The following is a 27,056-nucleotide window of genomic DNA, read 5'->3' on the forward strand; positions in this document are numbered from 1 at the left end:
GATGATTTTATTCATTGATTTATTGAATTCATCTAAATCTCAAGCGTGAGGAACAAAAATCATGAGGCTTCCAAACCAAACTGCAACATGCAGGGAAATCTTTACCTCTGTGATGCGGTGCTTTCATGCAGTGGGAAAATACAGCTTTTTGTTGCACCTACAGACCATTCAGATCACGGATGCCAAAGTCAAGGGGTTGGGAACTGTGGAGAGAGCGTCTGGCTGCGGGGCCACACTGTTTCTGGTGTTACTCAGGAGGTGAGTGGCCTCGGAAACTCTCTCTGCCTTCTTCTTTGAAGGGATCACTGTTAATGCAACCCTGTGTGCTGTTTGGGACCATAAAGAAGTTTCTCTATTGTTCGGTTCCCTTCCTTTGGCGCAGTGGTGCTTATTGAGAGATCTTTGTTTGACGGACCAATCTGTATTTCATTTAAATGACATAATAATTGTATGATTTAAAGTGGAAAATAAGTGAGGGAGAAAAGAAAGAACTAACAATGGAGAGTTGTTTTTTGTTTTCTGTATTTGACGAAATGCTTTTTGACAATAATGACAATAATAAAACTGTTGGGGATTTTATTCATACTCTGCAACTATAATTATAACTAATTATATATTATAACTAATAAAAGGTAGTTGTGATGATGCTAAAATGAGAAAATCTTTACAAAAAAATAAAACCCTGCTTGTAACACGTATGTTGAAGACCATGTTTAAATGTTGTGTGGAACATATGTTGCCATGTTGTCCCAACATAGATATACAGTATGTTGTCATTCAGTAACACCATATCATTTTTAGGGCGAGGGCTTATATAAGGACTTTACCTGGTTTAAGAATTGTCCAGAAGTGGGCCAGCACATATGGGAACATTGTGACACAGCCAGGGAGCTGCTGAACAGAGGCTGTCCTGTTGGCTGCCTGGAGGACCCCAGAGGGGCCACTGACCGTCTGAGGAACCTAGAGATCACCTTCCATCCTGAAGAGCAAACACACTGACGACGGCAGAGGACGGGTCAGTGTTCGGCTGCACCTCCGGTCACGTGGGTGTCATGTCAACATTATGAGAAAGAAAAGTTGTTCTTATTTAAATTGTTCTGAGAAGCTGTCGTCATTTTTCATCCTTGTTTCATTCCGCTCACAGAGATCTGGAGAAACTCAAGCACAAATACTTGGAGAAGTACATGGAGAACTTTCAGGTCACAGACTTCACCAAAGTCTTGCTTTTGCAAATGAGGTCATGATTCTAAAAAATCTTTAACTACGAAGCACAAAAGAAATTCTGGTCACAGAATATGTATTTTTATAGATTTACCTTCTCACACAATGCTGCACATGTTATTTCAAACAACATAATAATCTTATTTGCTGTGCTCTGTGCTTTAAGGGAAGTACAGGTGTGTGGAGGATTAGATCTGTACTACCTGATGGACCTGTCCTTCTCCATGGAGGACGATCTGATCACTGAAGCTGGGCTCTGACCTCATGGACGAGATGATGAATATCAGCCGAGACTTCTGAATGGGCCTGATTTCATTCTCATTCTCACCTGAAATGTAGGCCAACATACTTTCTTCTTAACTTTTCATACCTCTGTTCTACTTTTTATGGAATACCCTCGTGTCACATTCACACAGTCACACTCCTGAGAGCTGCCCCGTACACTCATAATCTTACTATTGGCCGCTGAGCAGCACCACTGGAGCGATTGGGGATTAAGTGCTTTGCTCAAGGACAACTGGTAACTGCTGAAAGAAGAGAGAGCGTTCGTTATTCACTTTCCACCCTTCAGCCACAAAATCACTTACCAAAACTTGCCGCTCCTCCTCACTCCCCTCGATTCATCCAGTCTCAGGTTTTGGTGCGTTTGTGGATAAGACAGTGATGTCGTACATTAGCACCACGAAGGAATCCCTGTACGAGGGCCGAGCCGTGGCCTTCCGCCCCTAATTTCACCTACTGCCACATTCTGAGCCTCGTCGCTGAGCTTGTGGTGGAGCGGTGGTTCTCCTGTGACCTGCATTTCCCCGACAGTGGGGCTGGATGCCCTGATGCAAGCCGCTGAGTGCGAGGAAATGTGAGGAAGCCCAGCGGGGTGCAGGGCTGCAGTACGCAGATTGTTGTTCTTGTTCGGGTGGGCGATGTGAGGAGGAAGCAGAGAGACTGCAGACAAGAGATGAGAGGGACATTTCACAACGCTAAGCTTCCTATGGGAAACTACACCGTGTCCATTTTGTATTTCAAAATCATTATAAAGGAAAATGTAATATTAATAATTCCATAATGTGAGGTTTTATTTTAAAGAGCATGAATTTGATTACATACTGAAGCAGGAAGGTCTTTCTTTCCAAAGGCCGATCAGAATCACTTATGAAGGTGCTCCATTTACTGCAAATTGGCACTTTATTGACCGTGTGATGTTCTTCACTTGCAGGAGCGGGTCGGCTGCAGGAATGTGACTCGTCTGCCGGTGCCTTCTACCAAAGCTGGCTTCTGTTTGGCTGGAAAGATGGAAAGTGTCATCCGCAAGTTCCCAGGTTCTGCATTGAGTGAAACCTCATTCAGCAGCGTACTTTAACACTTAATCAAATGGTTGTGTTTGCTAAGTGAAAGCAGCCGTTCGGTGGCGATAAACACAAAAAAAATCATCAGGACTATTTTTGTTTTACGGCAGACTAGAGTTTAATTTCTCTTATTCTACAGCCAATAAAATACGTGTATTACTCTTAGTACCCTGTGGGTACTTTTCTATAAAACAGTTTAGAAACAAAGTTACACTAGAATGATAGAGAGCATTTACGACAAGGCCCAATAGTCCCCTTTTAATTAAGCTGCACCAAATTGCAAACACTCATCGATATCAGTCCTCTAAATATGCTTCATTTTACGTCCATCATGAATTATTCCCCAGTAAATTGGTGAAAATGTTGAAAAACACCTAAATCCTATTATTTCTTGTAAGAAAGTTCTGTGGAAATCAGTTCAGTAGTTTTTTTGTGTTGTCCTGTTGATAATCAAACAAACACACACACAGAGGTAACAGCATAACCTGTGTGGAGGTAAATATCATGTGTGTGTGTGTGTGCACGCTGTCTGTTGTATGCTATGGATGGCCACGGTCCCAAGGAGTGTACGATGTTTATCCTATGGACCAGATATTGCTGCACGTGTCAAATTGATTCCCGTCTGCAAACGTCGCGGTGGAATCGAGGTCCAGGCAGCGGCAGACAGGAGTCAAAGACAGTGATTTAAAGGTCAGAATCAGCAGCACAGTTCCCTGGGCAAAGAAGATGCTGACAGAAACACCCTGATGGGAAACAGCTGGAGTGTTTGTGTTGTAATCCAAACCAACGCTTTCATCTCTTAATCTCACTGTGTCTGTGTGTGTGAGTGTGTTTGAACATCCAACTGAGTCTATTTACGAGTATTTCTTTGTCCCTGCAATGTAAACATCCATATCACCCTCTGATGAAGTTGATACGAGTGTTATGTGTCTTGACCTCATTGCAGTCTAGGCCACTGACAGGTGCAGTGAATATAGATACATTATTAATCTATTTTTGTCTGAGAAATGGCCACCCCAGGCTGAAAATGGATGTGCAAGATGCGTGCATCACTCCTCGCTGAATGGTACTTTATTTATCTATTTGGAGGAAATGGAAAGTCTGTCAGGGCGAGTGAATGAAATGAGTGATGGAGGGAATTGTTAGATGGGAGGACAGCGATAGAGGGGGAGCGTGCTTAGCTACTGATTACACATATTTATTCTGGCTTGAGTGTTATGCATCGTGTTTTGCCTCTGCCCCGACTCCCACTCTGTCAGGACTATCCTTGGGTGACTCACGTCGTGGAAACATTGAGACAGAAGAACATCCAGATCATCGTCTCTGTCGCTGAAAATGTCTCCCGCTAGTACGAGGTACATCGGAGGCCATCTCCGTTCATTCATTATTCATCATTGTGTTTCATTTGTGTTTCTTTTATGCATGTATACATTGCGCTGTATGCTGAGTTGTTTTTCAGTCACTGTGGTGACACATCAGTAATAAACCCATAGCAATTTCATAGCAGTGAATAGTAAGGGTTTCACGTTATAGCCACTCATGTGGAGCTTTTCCCTGAGACGTCTGGTAAATACACAAACCTCTCCATGAAAGCCAAGGTTAAGGCTGCTGCTATTCTGTACTTTTATTACTCTCAAAGGACACAAACTAAAGGCACAATACTTTTACTTTATTAGGGCTGAATAATTCCTCACAATTACTGGGTTAGGAGTAAATACAGCATTTGTTTGGAACTATTTTAGCAAAGGATTATTTTTGCATGTGCTGCATAGCATTGCATAATATAATATAATATTTTTAAAAATCATAGTTTAATGAGAAAAAAGTCAGAATATACTATGAGATTAAAATCGCATTTTCCCAAAATACGGGGTTGGAACGCCACAACTCCTACAACATCCTGCGGATGATAGTCTATGTGTACGATGTAAGTGAGGCAGAAACTCTCTTCTTACAAAAGTCATTAGTCACGTGTGTGTAGGCTGCGGACATCATTTCATCCTTAAAAGGTTCACCTCTACACTTCACACTGTATGGACTGCTGGCCGAGGAGGCAGGAGGTGCTCCTGCATCTCCAGAGGTGACGAGGTGGGAATCTGTGCAGCTCTCTGTGTGGTAAATTGTAAGTGCTGCTGTAACCATGAGGCCTTTCGCAGTGGAAGCGATAGTAATGCTAATTATGATTACCTCATTAGTCGAGCATTATAAGTGAGCTCGGGGAATTCTTACCTCCCCTCTAGGTGAGCTTTAATGTAAGCATTACAGCCCCCCTGTGCGTGACTGCTTCACAAAGGCCGTCCCATGTTATTATTAAACCCCAAGGCTATAGTGAAGAGGTTGAGGTCCTGCTGAGCCCCATATACGAGTGCTCATGTCAAAAGGACGTGGTCCCACACAGCCCTTTCAAGTAGCCATGGCAACGGCACTGTGGAGTGCGGCGCATGCAGGTAGGTGAAGCATCACGGCATCGATAACGAGCCTGATTTCAAGTCATTCAAGGTGGACGCAACGACAGAGGTCTGTTTCTCTGCTGCGGATGTAAAGAGGGGAGAGTGGGGATGCAATAACACTTCCTATGTGCAGTTGTGTGAATGCAGAGATTTCAGCTGTGATCAATACCAAGGACCGCAGAGAGGAGGTAACACACTGTTCGGTATGTGTCACATGTTCCAAGAGGTGCTCATATCTCATGTCCTCTATCATGTCCTGCTGCCAGGGAACAACAAGTGTGTCTGCAGAATGTGTAAGTGTCTCCCAGCATTCAGTGGTCAAGCCTGCAAGTGTCTCCCTCAGCCTGGATCTTGTCTGTCTCAGGGCGGACAGATTTGTGCAGGAGGGAATTGTAACTGTGGCACCGTCATGTGTCGTGACGACCGCTTCCAGGCCCAAGCTTTGAGCCCCCGGCCCCAACGTCAATTAAGAGGTATGCTCCAAACTGAATTAGAAGGGAAGAGGAATGAGAGGATGAAGGGTGATGAATGGATGATGAAGAGATGTGGATGAGTATATGTTGCCTTGATAGGTGATTAGAGGTGTGGTTGAAGCCACAAGGTAACTTAACTAGTTCATTTTGAAAGCGTATCCCTCAAAACATACGCTTTTCTATTAGGAGCTCAACATTTTGTATTTACTGGATCCTGACTTCTCTGTCCTCATTGACTTCCTTATACTGTTTCCACGCTGATGCTTCTTTTCCACAGAGCATGCATCATGTGCAGGGCCTTCTCACGAGGCTTGAATCCAAAGGAGTGTGAGACGAGGTGTGCACACCTGAGCCTCACTCTGGTGGGTCTGGCTGGTGTCTTAGCAACAGTTACCTCCTCCTCAGGCCCTCGTATGGAGGTGGACGGCTGCAGAGTGCACTTCCTGCTGAGACCTGGACAAAAAGACGACTCCAACCGTGCTCATGTAGCTCACGAAGGAGAGTCTCTTGATTTTTCATGACTGCACCAGTACATCGACAACAAAAGAGCAATTCAGTAACTTGTGTCAGTTAAAGCGGCTCTAGGGGGGTTTTCTTTATTGCGACAAATTCTTCTTCTATATTTCATGATACTTAAACACAAAGTGCGGCTTAAGCAGAGAAACTTGTCTGTGAGATTAAATTCCTTAAATGTTCTCTTTTTGCATGCGGCCCCCTCTACACCCACACAAATTGACAACGTAGTTTATCATGTGCTGCGCTCTAATATTACTTTAAGTGGTCTGTGTATTGTAATCCACTTAGTGCTGCTCGCGCCGAAACACATTTTTGTAATCAATCTCGACAGTGTGTTTCTGATGAAGAGCTATGGCTTCCCCGTGTCTCTCAAGAATGCCCATCAGGTCCAGACGTGATGATGATTACCGCAGTGCTATCAGCCTCCGTCGTGGTGCTGCTGGGTGTGGCTGTGTTGCTGCTATGGAAACTGCTCACCAGCATCAATGATCGCGGGGAGTTTGCCCGCTTCAAGAAAGACGCTGGAGCAGAGATGCTGGAAACAGGGTGAGACCTGTCCAAACACATCCTCCTCTCGTGTCTGTCAGTCAGACGGCTGTGTAGTAAAACACAGGAATTTGTCTCTGTGACACTGGTGCAGGGACATTTTGACAAGGAGCACGGTGAAACAAGAGCGGACTGTAAACATGGCACAGAGGCAACAGCAGAAAAGAAGTGAGAGCAGAGGATTACATGTTTGCTAAATCATATGCAAAGAAAATTAAAAAGTAATGCTTGATCTCTTCTGCCTTTGATTTACCAGCAATGTGGCTCTAAATAAGTATCTTAAAAACTGCCCAGATTAACGACACATTTCCGCTTTCATGCAGATGGACAACCCCAGCTATAAAAGAGCCGTCACGACAACTGTCAACCCCAAATACAAAGAACAGTGAGAGCCCCGATTGGGATTTGGATCCATGTCGTGTAGATCCATGTCGTGTAGCGCAAAGAGACAACAGCATCCTTCATCTCAGCTGTTGTCAGCAGTTGGTCCAACTTGTTTGGGGAGCGGGGGGGCTGGTTGTGGTGTTGATGTTTGGCTCGCTCCTTTTGATCTCAACCCCGGACCGCTGGGCTCCAACCATTCCCTCGAGCACTCACTGCACACAAACAAATTCAAACAGCAGCATCTCTCCATCATACACTACACTACACTTGTTCCCGTTAATGCTCCCACATTATTAAAATCCATGAAAGCTAATTGCACATAGTGTAATATACTGCAAGACGTATGCAAGGAAATTCTGCCGTACATGCTGACAATGTTGCGTTCGGCGGTGTCACTTGGGTCTCAGAAGGCAGGAGATGGTGAGGTGAGCATTCTGCACTGTTAACGCCAGCAGAGACGCGGGTCTTTACGTGGGTCTCCACTGCCCTCTAGATGAGACGAGAGGAAAGTGACACCCCGCTGGAAATGATGAGGCAACTTCCCATTCATTTACAATTCACCACAGTCATAGAATAGGCTATTTTTGACACCAGCATGAAAAGCAGACTGTTTTGTGCTATACCCTGAGACACCTGCGAATCCATCAAAGTGAGCACTGCAGGTTTTATATTGTGCAATATACTGTGCAACAAAAAAAAATCAGCAAGTGTATGTGCCAGCCACTTTGCCAGTGCACTGGGCTGAATCGTGTAAGCACAGAGAAACAATGGAACGCTCACATCCAAATGGAGATTAGGGTTTCTCCACTGCCTACAGATGGCTGCTGATGACCTTGCTGGGAGACTAGCAAAGCAATATTAATCATGGCGATGCCTCCTCCACTCCCAGTGTCCCAGGCACACACTGGGTGGTGTTAGTGGTGGTGGTGATGGTGGTGGGGGAGCAGCACCAGAGAAAATGACTCCATATGCTTCCACCATGCAGCATTCGCTTTCATCCGTGTCTGATCATGAGAAATGCACGCTGCAGAAAAATAAAAGCGTCAGAGGAGGCGGCAGAGGCTGTGCTGCGACAAGGCTCGTGGGAGGGGGACAGAGATGGGTGAGGAAGAAAAGGAGGAGAGGAGGGTGAGGGAGGGAGGGAGGGAGGGAGTGTGTCTGGAGGGGCGGAGGGAGTTGACCACCACTAGCCCTGGAGACAGTTACATAACACAGTAATGATTTTTGGAGAAGACACTGCAGCTGTTACATCACTTCACTGGTTGGTCTGTGAGTGGCATAAATAATCATAGATAAGTCTCATTTGAATTTGAATTTTTTTCTGTTTGAATGTATATATTTCTTTATCTATTTAGCCTTTGCTCCACTACTTTTAAATGTGTCATTGAAATACGGATATAGAGCTGTTTGCTTTACTTATTTTAAATGCAATATAATAATGATGATGATGATGATGAGTAGTAGTGGTAGTAGTAGTATCACTTTTTCTCAATGGCTTCCTATTTATTTAATTGGAAGTTTACTGCTCTTCTGTTTTTGAAACTGTAATAAAATGATTATGTATGTATTATTATTATTATTGTTGTTATTCAAATTTTTTGTCATTAATCATAGTAGTAGTACTAATACTAGTGGAAGTAGGAGCAGTCATGGAACCAATAGCAGTATTGTTATTGCTATAATTCACTCACATTTTCTCAATGACTTTCTGTTTATTTAAATGCGAGTATTTCTACATTTCTAGCCTTTGCTTATTTTATTGTGAATCCATGACACAAACACTGAACTGCAATTAAATTCTTCTCCTTCTTCTTTTCATCAATCGTAGTAGTAGTAGTAGTAGTAGTAGTAGTAGTGGAAGTAAAAATAGTCAGTGATTGATATTATTCACTCACAAGTATATTTATATTTGTAGCCTTTGCTTTTCTTAATGTTAATGCATATGATGATTATTCTTATTGTTGTTATTTAAAAGGATAATAATAATTAATAACAGTATGGTTATTACTGTTGTTATTAGTGATAGTAATGTGGTTATTATTATTATTATTATTATTATTATTATTATTATTATTATTATTCCTGGGTGGATGAGGGGGACCAATGAGCTCATCTCCTCCCGGAGCTCTCCACAGGTGATTGGTGGCTTCCACCGTCCAATCAGAATGGTCCTGCAGAGTGTCTTGTGGTCAGTTTGGTGTGTTTTTTGCCGAAGTGTCTAAGTTTTACCTTCCTCGTCAGGACGCGTCCTCCTCTTCCTCCTCTTCGGCTCCCGGGGACTCTCTCCGTCTCCAGCGCTCCGCTTCAACCAGCCGAGGAGGAAACGTTCATCCTTCTCCTCTGAGGCGACCTGAAGGGAGCTAACGAGCGTTAGCATCGCGCTAGCATGACAACCAGAGGAAGAGCTGCCATCCTCCGCCTCCTCCTCCTCCTCCTCCTCCCCTGTGGCTTCGCTAGCAGCAGGTAAGTTAAAAAAAAAAACTCCGGCTCCGGCTAATTCACCGCTGACCCGTGTTTTCTCCGCGGGGACGGAAAGTGACGGCTGCGTGATTGCGCACAAGTTGTTTGCGAGTTAACTGTCGGCGGCGTGTGCGCGAACTGTAAATGGCGCAGGGTCAGGGTAAGTGGGCTAAGCTAGCGTTAGCACCCAGCTAGCCTCGGTGTCGCTGAGCAAACAGCTGTGTCTGATCTCTGGGCTCCACAGGAATTATAACCCCGCCGAAAGCTGCTCTGTAATCGGCTCCGTGGCGATGCAGCCTCGACGTCCAACCTCCGGATGATTCCGGGATCGGCTGTTGTTTTCTGCCTTGTCCTGGTCTTTTTTACTCCCTCTGCTCCTCCATATGTGGGTTTGTACTAATGTGCACTCGCAGCAACTAAACTTGTTCTACATGATTTAACACAGTGTGAAGGCAGGGGCGTCCGGATTCATTCAGATGGACGTTTGAACTGGAACATGATTAAATGTGAATCTTGAGAATAAGTGTGTGTTTTGCTTTATGTTCCTTTTTACTACCGAAACTAAAGAAACATCTATTCATTAAAATCCTACACTTCTCATCAGTGGGTGTGATAAATCCTATTGTAATGTGTGATGTATTTTGACCCGATTAATAATATTTCTTTGATATTAGACTGTCTCTTACTACTCTGTTTCACAGGCCTCCATTATGGTCTTCAGCTGTGAGGCTATTGCTCCCAAATGGATGATGATTATCACACCAGCCGACGCCTGGATGAGTCTCTCATGCCCACAGGACTCCTCACCCGGCCCTGCAGGTTATTTGCATTTCCTGTTCCACTCTGATAAGATTTTACGACTTTGTGAATAATGTAATGAGGAGATTATCTGGGTCAGGTACTTATAATAACAAGAAGATGTCCAGAGCATTCAGGTGAGGGCTGACATCTAGGAAAACCTTTTGCTTACAACATCAAAGTTGGCCTGTATCCCCACAAGCTCTTGCGTCTTGCTGTCCAAGCTGACATCTTATTTGACGTCCTCAACATCTAGGACACGTCCTTGTGAGTTCACTCAGACATTCTCTGGAGTTTTTACAGGGGTCTGGCAGAAAAAACTTCCAACAACGTCCAGAGCAACTGACTCTGACGTTGGTGTTTTTATTGGTATAATAAATATAAATATACGATAAAAGTAAAAATGTGCAGCAGTTGGAGGCTGAATTATGAAGAATGTGAGCAACATTTCAGTACATCATTCATGTGCGAAGAGATCTCTCAGGATTCACAGTTTGCTCAAGCCTTTGGGGGACTGCAGAAGACGACCGTGCTGATTTTATGACGTCCACAAACCAGAAGACGAGGCGGCTCTGGGATGACGGTTCACTTGATCACGAATAGTGAACAGTAAACTATTTTGTCTGTTTCAGTTGATAGCAATGTCTGTTAGTAATGCGTGAGCCCATGACAATGTAGAGGTCATGACATCATAGATCAATTATTAGATCTCCATAGCATAACAATTATTGTCAATCGGTCATTTACTCCATTTACTTATTGACTTGATGAAAACAAAGTGTGGGCTAGTTTCAGAATTATCTCTCTGGCTGTATTTGTTTACCTTTTGGTATCATGCGAATCGTATTGTTTTATTATAAATAAGTAAGTATCATATTTTCAGTTCGCAGGGCTCAGTGCTCTCCAGCATTGTTCCAGTTAAAGGAAATTAGCTGATTTGTTGCCCAAGTCATACAACTATAAATGGGTTACACTAAACCACACTGTTGTAATATGCTTTAATGTCATCTCCCTATATAACGTGAGTGAACGTCCATTAAGACAAAGCACGGTTAACGAGGTGGGAATGTTTACACAGCGTTCCAGCTCTGTCTCAACCTGTTTGACTGGAACATGGAAGTGAAGCAGAAGATGACGGTTGGTGTTTGCACCACAGGATGGCGACATTTGCAAAACCACAGAACCTGAATGGAGGAGCACGTGTCATATGTTTTAATTGCTCATGTTCATTTTAAACACAGGACACGAGATGGACATTTTTTTTTTATATATGACCAAACAAGAGAAAAACAGAAACTAACACTTATCCTGGCTTCAGTGGGAGTTTATCCGGAGATGCTTTTAAACGGTGAGGTGTTGCGAGTCAGGTTGTGTGTTTTTTTTTAAATTTTATTAATTTATTATATTTATGATTATGACACGTAAATAATAAATGGTACGTCAGCATCATCCCCGGGGTTGTTACGGGAGGAGAATATCCGGAGCCTGGGAAGTTCATCAGCATCCTCCTCACCCTCCCTCTCTCACCCCCCCTACCCCAAGGGCCTCGCGAGCGCGCACGCGTGCAAAACTGCGTGGGAATGGCTGTTGCCGTGATCGAGGGGGTTGGGCCGCTCGCAGAGAGCTGCATGAGTTTGTAATGTCCGCCATGTTGGCCATGGCGTATTGAACCGGGGAGGAACAGCGGAGCCTAGGGGAAAGAGAGACCGACAGAGAGCGACCGAGACCCGGGCCTGCCCGGCTCTGTTCGCGCTGCTACGGACCCGAGCCTGCCCTCGATCGACCGGCTGACTCCCAGAGACCGCGACAGATTCCTCCATGAGAACTCGAGGCGGAGCTGCTGTTATTTCGAGCAGATCGAGTAGATTTGTGCCGCATCTTTTCTTATAAAAATGAGTAAATTGTCGTTTCGGGCTCGGGCGCTGGATGCTAGCAAGCCCCTGCCCGTCTTCCGCTGCGAGGATTTGCCGGACCTGCACGAATATGCCTCGATCAACCGGGCGGTGCCGCAGATGCCAACCGGGATGGAGAAAGAGGAGGAATCGGTATGTTTTTAAATTTGCTGCCCGGCCGCTGCTGGATCTCTTCGGACGCGGTTTCGTGTCGACGGGCGCCGCTGTGCTGCCTGCGCAAGCTTGTGCAAAATGGCCGCCATAGCTGCGCTTTCCTGCACACGACGGCTCTCGACGAATACGAAATATTCCGAGCCCGTTCCACCGCGGGCGTCGTTGTGGCCACACGACGATTCGGTATTTTATTCGCGAGCCCGGTTGTGTTCGTTTGTTTCACCTGAAAGTGCGCTCGACGGCACAAAGGAGTCACGTGACTTTTCTCCGCTCCACCATTTTGTTGACTTTCTCTGTGGCGGTGGCGGAGGAGCGGGCGCAGGCCTCAGCCCTGCCGGACCTTCCGTGAGCGGAGGCCAGGGGGAGACACTGAGCCCCCCGCGCACGCACCCACCCCACGGCCGCTTTGACAGCTGGGTGTTGCTTGTTGACAGCTCCGGCTCCGCCATGTGTGCCGAGCACCGGCTGCACTCGCCGAGGAAGGGGAGGCGTTCACCGGCCATGCCTTGTATTTAATCATAGCATATATTTGCATGGTTGCACAGCGCTGGAAGTCCAATGTGTGGTCGTGTTTATTTTAGAGGCAGCTCAATTCAAGGTTTCTGCACGCCATACGGTTATCGCTGCAGACACGTTTACTGTTTCTGGTTATTAATTAATTGCAATAATGGTGCATGCAAAACTTTGCACGCTGCAGCAGATCGGTGTTTGCGTCTGTGTGGTTTGGTGTGAGCGTCTGTGCAGTTGACACTTGCTTTAAAATAGTTCTTGAATCCTTTGGTCGATACGTTTGGTGCTTAAGGTTCACTGATCTGCAAATATATCAGATAAGATTCACTATTATTTCAGTTTTTTAAACTGATGGAGCTTATTTCTGTGCTTGGTAGAGAGATAACTAATTATAGAAGTGTTTTGTTTGCTTTGTGCCTGTGGGAACATTCTATAAAGCTGTAACTATAACGCTTTAGAGCTGCACCTTGTCGGGTTGGATAAAGCTCAGATAATGCTTGTGAATTCCCAGCATAAGTAGAAATGGATTTTTAAGTAAAGCTCCTTATTTAGTTTGTAGCCGCGCTGCTTTGATATCTACTAGATTATTAATGGCACATAAATTTCCATTGTCAGTTGATTGGTGGTTATTATTGCAGGTTGTAGACAGCACATTGAGGAGGAGTGTATTATCTGGTGTTTATTACTCGTCCTGGCCCGCTCCACTGAATTCCTCTCCGCACCTCATCAGCAGGAGAGCCCCCCTGTTCGCAGCTGAGTTGCCTCAGCAGACACAAACACAAGGGAAGCACAGACAGGGGCCCGCAAAGTCAGCAGAAATCCTGCGCCGCCTCCCCCCCCCCCCCCCACCCACCCACCTACTGTACACATGCACACAGCGGCATTACATAACAGAGTGACAGAAGAGATAAAGAGGACAGTTTTACTACAAGGCTGTGCATGGCTTAGCTCCCTGACCTACATCCTGTCCTGCAACAATGGAGCGTTGCTGTGCCCGACTGAATGACCACAAGCTGGCTGAAGTATTATGTTGATTCAAAGAAGCGACTAAGCACACCTTGTGCTGCGCTAGTATTGATTGCAGTAATATTCATGCATAAGGAGGCTCCTTTCTTTTTAAATCTGTTATTGCTGCTGGCAGAAGGGTTTGGCAATGGGTTGAAAACATCTGGTTAAAAAAAAAAGGCTTTCATGCTGTCTAACCTGATGGAAAAACTAACTGATCAATGTGTGTGCCATCATTAGCTGCAGCAGAACTAAAGATATGGTGCTTCATTAACTAATAATCTGTTTGCAAAACGGTCACATGCAGCATTTAAATTCACCTGCTGCGGCTTTTTAACAAGACTACTTGATTATATGTTCTGTCTGAAAACATTGTGTTCCTGTTGCAGTTCGTAGAATCATTGCCATGGTGGTGAACAGTAGGGACATCTTGTCCTTACATATAATTAGGGAGTCTGCTATCATTTTATCTACACAGTTAAATATTCAGAGATTCACTGAATCTGGCTCAGATGAGCAGGTGTAGCTTGTGAGGAATCAGAGTGGTTTGGAATTTTTTGAAAAGTGTGTAATGTTCATTGTTGGAAGGACGTGAAGAAATGAAACATCTCACAAGTTTGTTCAATGTTCATCATATTTTCCAGTGCAGAAATTATAAAGAGATTTATTACGTTGATTAAAAAAAAGATTAGAAGGGTGTTCCGAGAGCACATCTTTCTTTCTTGAGAAATTTGAGTAATACTGCTGAAGGTTACACAGACCGCAATAAAAACCCAACCTCCTTGCTACTCACAGTAATGAGAACTTGTGAAATTAATGCCACACACCCACATTAGTTTCATAGCTCCAACATGGGGTTGTGTGTTTTGCTGCTTGGATGTTGTCGTTTTGTGGGAGTTCATGTAGGGCAACATTGATTTTCCCTTGAATTATTGATGTCTCAAAACGTAAATCTTGCTCGCGTCTTCTCTTTGGAATGCAGAGGTAGCTCGTTATGCTGTTTCTTGTTTGGGCTGCTTGTTGGTTTTATTGCATGATTGCAGCACTTCCAGGCTTTTGAAAAATTGGGTGTACGGTTGACTCACAGAGCAGATCGCCACCCTCAAGACTTCCTCGTCTATCCTCCCGTCGGCACGAGCTGAAAACACCTGCTGAAGGCCACACTTGGTTGCCATGGCAACTTTTATTTGAATCAACTATTCCTTTCCCTTGGGAACACTTAATGGAAGGAGCGCGTGGTGCAGTGAAAATAGATTTTCATTTGTATCCCCGCTATCTGCATCTGTGGCCATGACAAAGCACCGCCGCTGCTGTGAAGTCTCCACAGTCCCAGAACATTTTGTGTGGAAGGGAAAGATGGGTCTTCTTTGTGTTTCAGCATGTGTAGTTAGAAGCTACCCTGTAATCAAAGGGTTTCAGAAGTTGTCCCCACCATCCATGAATAGATAGCATGAGGCAAGTGTGCATTCTGCCTCTTTTCATGTTTTTTTATATGGGAAGAATGAGAATAAAGACAGCTGAATGTTTGGCATGAACGGACTTAAAAGATTTAGACTTTTCCAGGAGGAAACGTACAGTAGTGATTCTTTAACTGAAAATTTTCACTAAAAAGAGATTTGCGTGATGCATCCTAGAATAACCTACTTCATCCATTCCCATGTGCCATTCACAAAAGCCCTTTATCCCTCAATTCCTCAGCAGAGGAAATCCCGGCCTGTCAACCGTAGTTGTGAGGATCACAGCTGTGTAAGATCAGGATATCTTTAGGTCAGGGGGCGGCTCAGGGATGCCTGCTGCAATCTGCCAAGCTGATATCCTCTGCAGAAGTGTGCAAAGGCAGGTCTGGCCCGGGCTCGGCCTTAATTGGTTCCTTACATGCATCCTTAATGCAGCTCCCTGAACTCACTAAACTAAGGGTTCGTCAGCATGTCAGGCACTGGGGTTCAAAGGGCACATTGCTTCGTGGAGGGGTTTGACAAATTACATGGGAGAACAAATCTTGCATTGCTTCGTTAAATATTGGTTCATGGAGTTTACATAAGGTTTGTTCATATCAGCAGAGAACTTCATGCAGCAGGAGACTGCTGTCAAGGATGTTATGTTTGTAACTCTGTCCGTTTGGTTGGTTTTTAAGCAGGATTACTCAAGGGGTGGGAACCTCTAGGCACCTCACGATTAGATTCCGATGGCTACGATTCGATTATAAAATGGTTATATATGCGTAAAAGATTTTTTATTTCTGTACATGATACATTTTTTATCACTGTGACTTATAGAGGTGTGCATCTTCAATAGCCGCACGAGTTGTGCTTTAAAAAGTATTTTAGACTGTTACTGTTATTACACATGGGCTGTAATATGAAATAATATCAGTGGTCAGTGCTCTGATATCTTGAATTGACATTTCTTCAGTTTAGACTTTACTGTATCAGGGTGGTTCAGCCTGCTGCTCTTGGCAGCATCGAGGTGTATTACTCCACTTGTCAACAAGAGATTCTGCTCCTCTGCTCTTTTTTAATCACTCACACTTAGAGCTGATCTGAAAACCTGCTGAATGCATATTTATGTTCCTAGATAAACGGGGCGTTGCTTCTTCAGCAACAAAGAAGTTAAAAAAAACTCTGTATTGTGCGATAATCTGTGGGAAGAACCTCTGTCTGCAGCCTGTGTGTCAGCCCGTCCCTGTCGCTCACAAAAACTCATAACCGCATGTATTTAGTTATTAATCGTTGGTGTCGGATGATGAATCCGGAGCGTTCCGGTCACTTAAACCCTGATGTGCTGACAGTGCACGTCTCTTGTGTGTAGCAGATGAACTACGGTGCGCACGTGTCTCATAAACTCTCAATTAAATCTACAAACAAAGTAAATCAAGATGCTTCGAGGAAAAACAAATAATTTCCCCACTTAACAATTAAACATTAACTTCTGAATGGATTTCCACAATTCTTGGTGAAAGGATTGTACACTTTTATTTTTCCCTACCAGTCTGGCCCATTAAATTTTGGGGTGCACCAGGCCTTTTAGATAACATCTCTCCGTTTAACACTTCACAAACATTTCTTTTCCAGTCTTCTCATAGTCCCGTAGTCATTAGTTAAAGCTAGAAATTCAAAATACAATGGGTTTTTCCTGTTTTTACAGCTGTGAAAACTGCTTCTACACAGAGCTGAGGCAATTTTAAGTGTGCTTTAAGTTTCAAGGTCTGGGGCTGGAGAACCACACCAAGCAAAGCAAGGGATAGTTAAATGTATGATTACACGAAACTTGGCTATGTCCATGCGGTTGTGTATTTGTGGGTAAAAGGCGGTGCAGAATTTTGGACAAGTTTGGCCAGGCAGCATGAACACACTGGAACAATCAAAATGGCAAATTTGCATGTGTGAACATTTGTTTTTGGATGCCAGCTTAATTTTCTGACAAATTACCAGTCATTTGTGAATAGATGGCAGTATTTGTACATCCCACACTCATTTAGAGCCACCGGCCACCAGGCTGGGCGTCAGTGAGAGACCTGAACACTTTTGCTTCCAGGTTCCATCCATCCGTTATTTATACCACTTGTCCTTTAAGGGTCCCAGCTGAGACTGGGCGAGAGGCGAGGTTCACCTGGACAGGTCTAGTCCCAGGATCCTAAAGGTTAAATTTACTATAATCCAGTTTACACATTAAGCTGTTGTGTTTGTGTGTTGGTTGTAGAGAAAGTACAACACAGGGCTTGTTGAGAGGCTTTCCAGGGGCAGATGGTTCATCTTAGGACACATGCTGTGTCCTTTCATGCCAGCTCACAGATCTGAATGGGTTCTCCTGTTACTTCACGCAGAGGTTCTCGCGGATGTTGATTATACTTAAGGCCCTTACCACTTAAAACTCCCACACAAATGAAAAAGTGTCCAAAATTGAATCCTTTTCAGTTAATGGCAAATTAGCGACACACAGATTTGCTTTCGTTGATGGTTAAGTTTGCCAGCCACATTTGGTATGTCATGGAACATTGACCCATGTCTCCAAATCTACCCAAGAAACCTGTCGTGGTTAAGGAAATGTGTGTGATGTGTAAAACGAGTAGGCGTCCTGTTAAAGTAGTTTTTAGATTGGCCTCAGTCAGTTTGACTGGATCGACCATCTGTTGCATGAACTACTGAGATTAGTCAACACAAAGGTGGCAGTTCTATATTTTTCAGGCGTATACCAGCCCGGGCGACTTCAAATCAATATCACGATTATTTCAAACTTTACACTTGATTACGATTATTTTCTGAATGTGACTCGTCCTGATGCCCTGGCTGTGTGCGTCACGTGTTGTGTGTGATGGACTGCGCACAGAATGTTGGTCTTGTTTTCAATTTGTTTCCAAATAAATCTAACAAAGAAAAAGACATAATAGAAAAAATAGATGATTGATAATAATTGTGCTTTCTAAATAGTTCAGCCTTCACCCAACATAAAAAATAATAATTTCGCTATGTTATACAACATCAGATTGCGTAATGAAAAAACATTTTGTGCTTGCAGAGCTCAAGAGTCAAACTGACTCATTTGCTTGTTCTGCCAAGTGAGTTAAAGTCAAAAGATTTGTTTCTGGAGAAAGTCGCAGGTTTTTCATCTTAACTCTCAGATTGTGCAACGGCTTTTTCTGTTAACTCATCGGACAGATTGTATTTCCAACTAACTTTGTTACTTGCTCGAGCGAGAGATGTTGCAAATGAGAAACAGTGAGTCACTGCCGTGATGGCAAGTTTCTGTGCAGGGCTTAAACTGACGTGTTTGCCAGGAGGCTCAGGCTTTGAAGCACAACCTCACTGACTGTGACGCTCACCTCTTTGTACTCAGTCGATTGTCACTACGCTTAGAAATACTCCGTGTCTCATGTCCCATTCAACACACCAAATCATATTCCGCCCTCCTACCAATGACACATTTCTCTGCGACACAGCAATGACAACTGGGACTGTGTTTCTATTTGCATAGCATCCTATTGCAAAAATAATTTGCTAAGTTCAGAAAATTATTAGAGATATGGTTGGGGAAAAAAAAAGGGAACAATGGAAGATAATCAGCTAAACACATTTGGGAGGATATGTGACTGGCAGATCTATCCTCTTTTGAAATACTTTGTTTTTGCCATCATTTCTTGGACTATTTAAATGGGTGTGCTATTAATTTCCTGTACATGGTTCAGCACGAAGACTGAAGAAAGAAAACAAAACGGGGACATTTCCATCTGTTACGTATTTTGGAGTTGAAATGTTGAAACATTTTACAGCTGTTCCCACCACACAGCTTATTGTACAAATAAACTATACTGAGAGTCCAGTGAGAGCTCTGGGCTGTAATCACCTCTAATGTGAGAATTCATTTTCCTGTGATTGTGATGATGAAGCACCCTATCGTCCTCTAATTCAATGCTGGTTATTTTTGATACTCAACTGGTTTGTGATTATTAGTCCTCACTGAGAGAGACTGGGTTCCTGTTTTTCTGGAAACGAACACTTGATTCATTAGTCTGTCTACCTATATGTCCTCATAGACACTTTGCCGTTCTGCGTGAACATGTCTCTAGGGTGTATTCAACTAAATCAATAAAATAATTTCTGAATAAAGTCTGCAGACCTCAAATTGAAGACCTTGTATTTTAAATGCCTCTTTTTTCTCTGTCTTCCAGGAGCACCATCTCCAGCGGGCCATCTCGGCGCAGCAGGTGTACGGCGAGAAGCGGGACAACATGGTTATCCCCGTCCCAGAGGCAGAGTGCAACATCACGCACTACGAGTCCCTCTACCCCGGGGAGTTCAAGATGCCAAAGCAGCTTATTCACATACAGCGTGAGTAGCAGGCCACTCGCAACAGGATTAACTTCTTAGCTGTGTTCGTGGTTGGCGACCACGTGGTGATGTTGCTATTTGGATGTGCCATATGTGTTCGGACAGTTTAGGCTGATGTTTGAGAGACTCGTGTGTTTTGAGTTTCCGGTTTGAAAGAACAGCTAAGTTTGTAGATGATGCTTCAATGAAAGAGCACAACTGGCTACGAGTTTCATTTAGAAATGTTTCTTAATACTGTCTTTCTTGAAAAGCTGTGTGTAACATGGTTGTTGGCTGTAGTTTCTCTGACAGCAGATGTGAAAGAGTTGAGCAGTCTCCATGGTCGATACAAATTAGGGATTGGTTATTGGCGGAGAAAGAAAACATAATTGTACTGGCAGCGTTCTCTGTTTAAAACTGAATTTGGCACATTTGCACAGGCGGAATGATCGGTTTGCAACCAAAGTGTTAATTGTAACCAGTGTTATTATCTAAAATGTCATGCATCCCTCAAATATTTTACATGCACCCAAATATGCTGTCGTAATTTCGTAATATCTGTTGCTGTCTGAAACTTTGATTCTTTTGCTAAACAAAGAAGTATTCCTCGGTTTGGACTGCAGCTGTTAGATGTGCTGTGTTTGAATTAACAGGGAAACCTGAGGGAGCACTGTAGCAGAATTCTTCACCAGTACCCTGCAGCTCTATTTTTCTATTACCTAACAGTTTAAACATGGGGCTGTGAGAGGGAATGCTGCATACCTTCCAAAAGCTTCAGGTTTTGACAGGTTAATGTGCTGATTATAGTGTTGCTCTGACAGTGCAGTGAACCTACTTCTTTCCCTCATCCAGGGGTCACAGTAGCTGATGGATTGCAGCAGACAGCCACTTGCCCAGTTTTACTAGACTAATATGTTATTGTCTGGAGAATATCCAGTCCACTGCTGGAGATTCTGGCCAGACTGGTAGAGCAAAATTTAAAAAAAGGCCACATGCAATATTTACGAGCGAGTGGCTTTCCAGCCTGGGTGCTTGTGTTTGTCCTGCAGCACTGCTTTATTGAGCAAGTGAAAGCACAGAAGCAAACACAAGCACAGTTAGTCATGATAAAATGGTTGAATTTATGTTTTATTTTTAAACAACAGGCAGCAGGAGTTAAGTATTGAGTACTTCATATCCCATAGCTCAGGTTTAGAGCCTGACTGATTTAGCAGTTGCTCAATATAACCAATATGAGTCATTTCAGTGTTTGTTTGTCGATACTGATACGAAGACTTTCATTGTGCAGAAATGCATTTGTTTATATTCACAACTATAGTTTTTCTTCCTATTTGTTTGTTGTGTGTTGTATTTATGGTTTAACTGTACATATCAAGCCTCAATTACATATCTTTGTCAGAAAGGTTCGACAGCGTTTATTGACTCTGCTTGAAATGTGCTGCTGAATACAAATTACTCTGCATCATAAAATCATGACATGGCATTTATTACATTTTCATTTTGGTTTAACAGTAGCCACATAATTTTATTCAAAATGTGAGTTTGCCTGTGGAAGATAAAATTCAGTGTGAATTGTCTTGATTATTCGGTCATTCTGCAGCGTCCTGAAGTCGTGTTTACACAAGTGGAGCTGTGTTTAGTTGAGACAGTCCTTTTCCTGTGTCTGGCTCTCCAGTGACCAACTCTTCTCCCTCTCACAGCTTTCAGTTTGGATACAGAGCAGCCAGACTACGACCTAGATTCAGAGGATGAGACGTTTGTGAATAAGCTGAAGAAGAAGATGGAAATCACCGCCCTGCAGTTTGAAGAAATGATTGACCGGTTGGAGAAAGGCAGTGGACAACAGGTACTTTTCACCCCGTGTGAGAAGTTCACTAGTTTGCATGGTAGTTGCACAAACATATTAATGGCTTTATTTTACACACAATAGCTGAACCCAAGGTTTTTTCACATGGACATAATGTCTGACGCTGTACTGAATAAATCCTGCCTCTTTTACTCTGTATTTTAGTAATTCAATAGGAGGGTCATTGCTTATGACCTTAGTTTCTTATATACTTACTGATTGCTAATGTTTTTCATATATGCTTAAGGCACGACATCTGTTTTCTTTATCAGAATTTAAATAGCATGTGTAAAACACCTGGTGTCTCTATTTTCTACTTTTTTAATATACTCAGGGCACCTAGATACTTGTGAGATGTGTAACCCTGCACTAACCTGGTCACTCCTGCATTGCTCCGCAGCTCGTAACTCTGCAGGAAGCCAAACTACTGCTGAAAGAGGACGATGAGCTGATCAAGGAGGTTTTCGACTACTGGAGCCGCAAGAGGAAAATCTGCAAGGGTGGCTCCCTCATCCCCAATGTCAAGCAGGAGAAGAGGGATGGCTCTAGCACCAGCGACCCCTATGTGGCCTTCCGCCGACGCACGGAAAAGATGCAGACCCGAAAGGTACGAGCCTGTGGCCGGGATAACGAAGAAGACAGATGCTGTTGTACTTGTTGCACGCATATTTTGGTTTGTCTGTGGACTAGTAATTGGATATGTTGCCGTTGGGTTGCATTTTTAGAACCGAAAGAATGACGAGGCGTCGTACGAGAAGATGCTGAAGCTGCGCCGGGACCTGAGCCGAGCTGTCACCATCCTGGAGATGATCAAGAGGCGGGAGAAGAGCAAGAGGGAACTGCTGCACCTCACACTGGAGATCGTGGAGAAGAGGTAAGAAGAGCAGCGTGAGAAACTGGCCAGGAGAGAGTTTGGCAGCGGTTGTGCAAGTTGTCTGCATTACATCAACTGCCTTGTTAAGCAACTGGCTGCTGTTATTTCTATGTGGATTTGGAACGCTGTAACACGAGGAAATATGTTTGAAGTTATCTGATGGGAAGATGTTCATGAGCAGTTTTATTTGGGAAATCTTCTGTTTTGCAGCTGTGCCCTCGTTCCTTCTCCACAGTAGTTAAGAATCATTTCTGATAGGGTTGAAAAACTCATCATGTTTGTCCTCTTGAAAATGAGATCGTCACGGTGTCAGGCCTTTGCTACATGTGGTGTTTTGATGGACGATGTGGTTAACTTACATGTTTGAAACGATTTTTGTTTACTCATCAAGCTTGTGTTCTCAAGATTGATCGTATAAAGGGTCGGCCACATTTTCTGACAAGTCAAGCTTCGCTGCGCGTGTTAATTGGGGGCACAGTTATTACACCGTTTTGCATATATGATTAATTTAAAACTCACCCTATTTATTCAGTGGTGTCAGGAACAAATTAGCTCATGGACTCCTGTTGCTGTTGTAGTCTTTTTTCCCCCCGCAGTCTGTCAGGCACTACAGTGAACTATATGTTTGTCTTATTTTGTGTATTTGATTTATTTTTTTCTCTACCGACTTCCACTTTGAATTGCTCCTGTTTTTCCTCCTGCGTGCAGCCTTAGCGATCCATCTAAACATGACATCCGAATGGAATGAATTTCCTCTGAAAGTAGCTGTCAGTGCGAGCTTAAATTGGACCCTTCTCCTTGAAGTGCTTTTGATTTGTAGTGACATTTCAATTTCCTCTTGTTATCCCCAGCCTGGTTTCTGCCTGCGCATCACTGCCAGTGTTCACTTGCAGATTGAACCATTCTATTCTCGGTAGATAGCTTCTCTAGACCACTACATGATCTCACGCGGGTGTAGAGTGACCCAGGTGGACGTGGTGGGTTGTAGTCTCACAATTGTGTGTTTTGGCCTGTGTGATGCAGACGCCGAAGTATAAATTACATTAAAATATGAAGAGGTTTCTCCATATTTCAGACTTTACAGTAGAGCCAGACAGATGCATCAGTGTCTTCGCTAATGTTTTGCGACGTGCTCAGATATGAAAACTTTTAATATATAGTGATTTGCAATCAAATTTGAAGTAAATATTTTTCACTGTAGTACAGCTACTTCACTCATAATACTCACCACCGTCTCTTGTCTCGGTCTGTCAGGAATGTCATGCCAGACTTTGGCAGTGAGGTGATGGCAGAGGCTCTGGCGCAGCGGGCTCTCGTGAAGCCTGTCTACACCATCCCCATCATTCCTCTGTCCAACAGTAACCAGTACAGACATCAGGACCACTTGGACATGAAGGACTACAAGAAGGTAAGGTCACACGTTACCCATATCACACTGTCTTGCTGTGACTAACATCAGGAACAGTATGGAGAATGATTTCCAGCCTCTCAGCTCTGCATGAGTGTCAGTGTTGGAAGAGAACGTGTGCAGAAGTAGAGGAGATGTTATTGACTTTGCATTCGTCCTTCTCCTGAGTCAATTCACACACTGCTGTACTGACACTGGCTGAAATGATGAGCTGTATAATGCAGTGAACTGTACCTCACATTGAGCTCAGACTCAATAAGATCTTGCCTGTTTTACTGTTGAAAAAGTGGGTGATTTTGGGGTTGAGTAATTTAAAATCTATCTTTCAAGAAAAGGAAAAACAAATTTTAAAAGTTTTCTCATGAAACTGTAGCTTTCCTTGCGAAGATATTTTCACTAGAAAACTTGTATTAACCCATTTAGACCAGATGCAACGGTTGTGTGGATAACCCTTTAAGACCTGGGGGGGACGTTTGTGTGCGTCTTCCTTTACAACCGGTTTTTATGAGTGTTTTAATGGAGTTTTGGGTTAAAAAAACATCATATGGATATGAGAGGATATACTTCTACCATGCTCTGGTTGTTCATTTGTCTACCACACTGTTCGTGTCTGTTGGTCAGGGGTATGTGGGGGGTAGGGTACACAGTCAATGTGCCGACTCCATCAAATTCAAAAAACATTTAATGTAAGGCTGATTTGTCACATGCTTCCATATTATCCTACTTCATTACACAGCACTACAGTGAACTCTGTGTCACCTCCTCTCATTATAACTTCATTAGCTTTAATGTCCAACAACCCTCCCCCTGCCTGGCCAGGAGCAACTGTCCCTCCCTTTCCTCTTTACATTTTACCCTCTACCAGCTGGCTGACTTTTCCCTTTTGTTTACTGACGCTCATTTTTAGTTTAACTCCGGCCCCCCCCTCCTTCATCACTCTAGCCCTCATTTCTTCCATTGATTTGACACCACAGTCCCTGCTTCTCTGTTTGCTTTGTCCCCTGCGTCTAAGGACTGAATAGAATCAGACTAATCCTAGTGGAGTTGGAGTCTGTTCAGGCAGGGAGGGGTCATCCCACTGGGGAAGTTGGGGTCAACGGTGGATTGAGGGGAGGGGGGGCAGCCATCTGGCTAGGCGGCGGCATCTGGCACGTGCTGCCATCTGCATATCAATGCCTCTTTTACTCGCTGTTGTTTCTACACACTCCGCAGCCGTGCGTAGACCACCAACACTGGACTACCACCGACAGAATGTCTTTGCCACTTGAAATGGCTTTTTAATTATGCAGGCTGTAGCAAACATTTCATCACTGTCTCCCTCCCATCTTCACAGCCGGAGAAGACGGAGGCCGTACGAACCAAAAGGAAATATGAAAAGAAACCCAAGATCCCTCCTCTTTCAACACCGCAACATTCAGGGCCCTCTGTGTTCAATCCCAAGGACCTCAATCAGTACGATTTCCCCAGCTCAGACGAAGAACCATTCTCACAGGTAACACCATGTTGTTTCAGACGAACGTAAATGATTCATCTTTGCTTGTGATGTGGTTTCATTGCAATATTTATATAGATTCTAAACAAAAGGATAGAAGCTGTTTATCACCCAGCCAATATTGACTGTTCTGATAGTATCTAGTGTTTCAAAGTACATCATGCTTTTCATTTACTGATGTTGTTTTTATTGTAAAGATCCATTCAGGTTCCTCAGAAGCAGAAGAGGAGAATGACCCAGATGGCTGCTACGCGTTCAGGAGGAAGGCCGGCTGTCAGTACTACGCTGTGAGTGCCCTCCTGTGACTCCCGTGCTTCTATTTATAGTGCCAACAGCAGGCTGACCAGTCTGGCTGCCCTGGCTGTTAGTCTTCCACTCTCTGCTGGACAAAACAATCCAATAATGAAGGCTCCCCTCTTTCATTTTTTGTCCTCTCGGTTAACTTTAATATCTGATGTGTTTCTCTCTTTTTTTCTTTCTCTGCCTCTCCTCTCCATCTTCCTCCAGTCTCGTCCAGCCCAGAGCGGCAACTGGCCCTGGGTAAGCCCGTCGGAAGGCGGGCTTGGTGACCCACGCTTCCGCTTCTGTCTGACGTCGCTGAACACGCCGCGGCGCTGCATAGGTTTGGCGCGGCGCCGCGTGGGCAGAGGGGGCAGGTGAGTTCAGTCTGCCTGAATGTTTTCCACATACTTGATAAGATTTGATCAGTGAAACTTGGATCCTTCTGCAAGTACGCAGGCGAAATGGAAGTGGATTGTTTCCAGATCCTAAACATTTGGCTAAAAGACATGTTTTGTGAAGCTTTTAAAATGTAATTTTACATCTTTTGACATTTGCTACGTAAAAGACTAAGTAGCTGCTCAGGTGCCATTTACATTAATTATCTGTATTATACCTAAGTCTATAAATTAAGTCCAGAAATGCAGGTCCGAGGAAAAAGTAGAAGCATGAAATTAAATGTGTAGGAATGCTGCCAATATCAATACTGAGCAGGGGAAAGTCAGCCAAGTGTTGGCTGTAGCTGCCGAGGTTGTTTACCATAACAGCTCTTTGGCAGTTTACCAGAGATCATTTGGCGGCCACATTCTATGATAAATAATCAAGCTGGCTGGTAAAATGATGAACACAGCTCTTCCATTTTGGGATTCACCTGCCACAATGGCCTGTAGACAATTTAGAAAACGTAGCCTCTGCTGTGTCCCGCAGCTTTGTCTGATTATCTCCTCAGTAATTACACAGACGATTGATTAAAGTACGTTGACTGGAGGAGTCAGCGAGCGGCTTCCACAGGGCCAGGGTTTGTTGAGGTGGACCAAGTGGGTCAGGCGGTATCTTTTACAGAAGTATGTGGGATTAGCCGTGTTCTGTCTCTGTATGCAATCAACCTTATCGCCTTGTTATGACTGGAGTGTGACTGATACAGATGTTAATGAGTAAAACATTTTTGATGCTGTTAAATGTATGAATACATTTCTAAAATGACGTAATTAAATGCTTATGACAAAGAATGTTTGATATTTTGCAGTTTAACCACAAACTGCAAATGACTATAGATAAAGTAAACCTTATGCAATAATATAAGATCAGTCTAAGTTGATCAGGCTCTGGTAATAACGTGGCCTTTCTGCTTACCACCCGTAGACCAAACTAAAAGAGATTGCCCTCACAATGGAAAGTCTAGAGTCTTTTCTGGGTTTTCACAAACATTACAGCCTCACGTGGCTCCGGTGCGGCTGTGAACTTAGAGTCATGTTCCATTACATAAATTCTCTGCTCTTGATAAAACTGTCTGCGTTTTTGTACCATGCTATATTTGGTGCTGGCCCACTGGGCGATTAATTACATGGCGGGTATGCATGG

At 43.8% G+C, this 27,056-nt stretch overlaps 1 protein-coding gene and 1 long non-coding RNA gene across 7 annotated transcripts in view; one reads left to right on the plus strand and one right to left on the minus strand.

Annotated features, from left to right (window-relative positions):
- LOC138405273 (uncharacterized) lies at window positions 1–9,297 on the minus strand. Of its 4 annotated transcripts, none has more exons than XR_011238968.1 (4): window positions 9,163–9,297; window positions 2,326–2,501; window positions 1,809–2,163; window positions 1–1,549 (listed from the first exon to the last, which is right to left on the minus strand). It is a non-coding gene; the product is annotated as an uncharacterized lncRNA (long non-coding RNA). The 4 variants fall into 4 exon arrangements; XR_011238970.1 differs by having other exon boundaries at window positions 1–1,027; window positions 1,425–2,163; XR_011238969.1 differs by having other exon boundaries at window positions 1–419; window positions 828–2,163.
- Window positions 9,098–27,056, plus strand: part of epc1a (enhancer of polycomb homolog 1 (Drosophila) a) — a 25,455-nt gene continuing 7,496 nt past the window's right edge. The window contains exons 1-10 of one of the 3 annotated variants that reach the window (XM_020107074.2): window positions 9,098–9,396; window positions 10,095–10,212; window positions 19,438–19,597; window positions 21,277–21,422; window positions 21,823–22,029; window positions 22,148–22,296; window positions 23,551–23,704; window positions 25,038–25,196; window positions 25,394–25,483; window positions 25,704–25,852. In XM_020107074.2, coding sequence (XP_019962633.2) covers window positions 19,498–19,597; window positions 21,277–21,422; window positions 21,823–22,029; window positions 22,148–22,296; window positions 23,551–23,704; window positions 25,038–25,196; window positions 25,394–25,483; window positions 25,704–25,852 — 1,154 coding nt within the window. In that variant the 5' untranslated portion in view covers window positions 9,098–9,396; window positions 10,095–10,212; window positions 19,438–19,497. Of the gene's footprint in view, window positions 9,397–9,632; window positions 9,779–10,094; window positions 10,213–11,749; window positions 12,237–19,437; window positions 19,598–21,276; window positions 21,423–21,822; window positions 22,030–22,147; window positions 22,297–23,550; window positions 23,705–25,037; window positions 25,197–25,393; window positions 25,484–25,703; window positions 25,853–27,056 lie in introns of those variants that run through there. The other 2 variants (XM_020107075.2, XM_020107073.2) reach the window with 2 other exon arrangements.

Source organism: Paralichthys olivaceus, chromosome 17 (genome assembly GCF_024713975.1).
Source record: "Paralichthys olivaceus isolate ysfri-2021 chromosome 17, ASM2471397v2, whole genome shotgun sequence".
Lineage (NCBI taxonomy): Eukaryota > Metazoa > Chordata > Actinopteri > Pleuronectiformes > Paralichthyidae > Paralichthys > Paralichthys olivaceus.